The sequence below is a fragment of the Octodon degus genome, unplaced genomic scaffold, assembly GCF_000260255.1.
Source record: "Octodon degus isolate 3935 unplaced genomic scaffold, OctDeg1.0 scaffold00380, whole genome shotgun sequence".
NCBI classification, from domain to species: Eukaryota; Metazoa; Chordata; class Mammalia; order Rodentia; family Octodontidae; genus Octodon; species Octodon degus.
In genome coordinates this window covers 81,944-84,770 of record NW_004524956.1, presented here as the reverse complement: position 1 = coordinate 84,770, position 2,827 = coordinate 81,944, and the positions used below count along the sequence as shown (strand labels likewise).

Below are 2,827 nucleotides of genomic sequence, written 5' to 3'. Positions count from 1 at the left end.
AGAAAGAAAGAAAGAAAGAAGAAAAGATGATAGATAATACTACTGATTTCTGATGACCTTTTGAAAGGAGCAGTTAATGCTTAATTGTTGTCACTCCTTTTCAATTTTGATAAGTTTGTGACCAATTTTGCATGCTTATATGTGATAATCAGAACAACTAAATTGAACACAACAATATATAATGTAACAACCATTGTTGAATTCTTATCATTTTGTTCAGTGAAATTCATTTCTAATGTCTTTTAACTATTTTTATTCTCTTTTAAAAAGTCAAACTTGGGGCTGGGGAGATGGCTTAGTAGAATAAGCACTTCCCTGGCAAGCGCAAGGGTCTGAGTTCAAGCCCCGGTTCCACAAAAAAAAGTCAAACTTACAGTTATAATGTAGTATGAGTGCTTTGTTTTCTTCATCATTACTATGTACCCAAGTCAGAGACCCCAGAATCTAAATGCTCGCTGTGCAAGGCAAGGCCGCAGCCTGACAATGCATGTGGCACCTGGGAGAGCTGAGAAGTGTTGAAGGAGAACCTACAGACCAAAACAGAAAGTCGGAGAATGGCACAAGAACATAAGGAAACCTCTGAGCACCGCTACTGAGCAAAGAAGAAAACAAAAGGACAAGGACTACCTGTTAGAGATGGGGAGCCACAGATTAGAGGCTTGTAAAGCACAGGCATACCATCAATGCCACACAGGGAGAGGCACGGCCCTGCGCATCAGCACAGCTATAAGCTGATTTAGGTAAGTCCAGTTAGAACTCATACTGTGTAATTACTAACAGGCTGCTCTGGCTTTCACAGATATCTATTTTTGATGCCAAATTTTAAGTTCACTATGTTTAGAAATATATCTGGATAAGCATAAATGTTTTAATGAATAACTTTAAATTTCTATGTATCCTTAAGGAAGTATTTTATGTTAAGAGGAAATGATTCGTTCTGTGAATTCTTCTGACAAACTCATTCTAGGAGCACTGAGTCCCTACATTCTAACCCGGTGTTTGCCGGGAGCATCTTTCACACAGAGCTCTGGTGAGTGCTCCCTTCACCTCCGTGTTCCTCAGGCTGTAGATAACGGGGTTGAGCATCGGGGTGATGATGCCATAGAGCATGGAGATGAGTCTGTCTCTGGAAAGAGAGCTCTGGCTGGAGGAGCGGCGCAGGTAGGTGAAGATGGCTGTGCCATAGAACAGGCAGACCACCAGCAGGTGGGAGGCGCACGTGGAGAAGGCTTTGCTCTTCCCTTCTGCAGACTGGATCTTCAGGATGGTGGAGATGATGTAGACGTAGGAGACCAAGGTGGTCAGGAAGGCGCTGGTCCCAAAGACACCTCCAATCACGAGAGCAAGCATTTCAGCCACGTAGGTGGATGAACAAGACAAGGCCACGATTTGTGGGATGTCACAATAGTACTGGTTAACGAGATGGGACCTGCAGAAGGACAAGCTGAAGGTGGCCACCGTGTGGATGGCAGAATTGACAAAGCCGGCTGCCCAGGTCCCCGACAGCAGCTGAGCACAGCGAGCTTTGGTTATGATGACAGAGTAGCGGAGGGGGAAGCAGATAGCCACATAGCGGTCGTAGGCCATGGCAGCCAGCAGGAAGACCTCAGTCCCCATCAGGGCCACCAGGAAATACAGCTGCAGAGCACACCCAACAAAAGAAATGCTGTGGTCCTCAGTCAAGAGGTTCTGGAGCATCTTGGGGACAGTGGTTGATGAGCAGAATATGTCTAAGAGAGACAAGTTTGCCAGAAAGTAGTACATGGGTGTGTGCAGCTTTGCCTCAGTCCCAATGGCCAGGAGGATGGCCCCGTTTCCTACCAAGGTGACCTTGTAGATGATGAAGAAGGCCACAAAGAGAGGGTAGCGCACTTCCGGGAGGTCAGAGAGCCCGATGAGGATGAAGTGGGTCACTGTGGTGCCATTGTGAACCTCCATCTCCCCTCTGCACTGCTGTCTCTCTGGAGGAAAGAAATCAGTGAGCACAGCTTAGAGAGGCAACCAGCAGCTTAGAGGTGAGAAACTCGGAAACATAATGGTATATGGCTGAGGATGAATTACGTTAGCCTTCACTGTAGCTGGGGACTCGGCCATTAACTCTTCAAGGCCTTTCTGAGGAGCTGCCTCCCCCATCTCACTGTAATAGCAGTATTAGAAGCTGCCAATAACTTGCTAAGTACCAAGGTGCCCACGTTTATAGTGAGCTTGCAACTCTCTGCCCCAGTCTCCCAGTGCTGGAATTACAGGTGTGGGCCACTACACCTAGATCCATGGCATCTCTTAAAATAGTTACCCTGGGATTCTGGTCAATAGAAGACCTTCTGTGAAACTAGAAAGATATTGAAAACCCACCCTCTTCAAATTTTTGTTTTACTTTAGTGCTCTTTGAGGTTTAAGTTTGGTGAAAATTGGTGGCACATTTCTCACATCTGTTTTGTTCTGTTTTGTGTTTTTTCATTGTGTCTCAAGATAAAATGATTAGAAGATAAAATGTGACAGTCTCTCTGATGCCCCCTTCTTTTCTTTTGCCTCATAGGATCCACATAACAAAGCGTTGGTTCAATAAAATCATATAAATTATGCAAATATCCATAATAATTTATTTGCACGTGTGGAATGAAACTTTTTTCTCATACCACATTTTGCGAAAAATTAGTAAGAATCACTGAGACTTCTAGAAGGCATTGTCTATTCTCTTGCAGCTGAAGGCTTGAGAGAAAATAACACTATGATAATCTTCATGAAAAGCAGGATAAAATTCACTACAATAACATGAAAAGCATAGATATCACCAACCATTTTATTAATTGAATAAAAAATATTAAAA

The 2,827-nt window shown here is 43.9% G+C and overlaps 1 protein-coding gene across 1 annotated transcript; it reads right to left on the bottom strand.

Annotated features, from left to right (window-relative positions):
- Window positions 1–987: 987 nt before the first annotated feature.
- Window positions 988–1,938, bottom strand: LOC101586643 (olfactory receptor 5V1-like). The gene has a single exon (XM_004648286.1). The coding sequence runs from the start codon at window positions 1,936–1,938 to the stop codon at window positions 988–990; it is 951 nt and encodes a 316-aa protein (XP_004648343.1).
- Window positions 1,939–2,827: the final 889 nt, after the last annotated feature.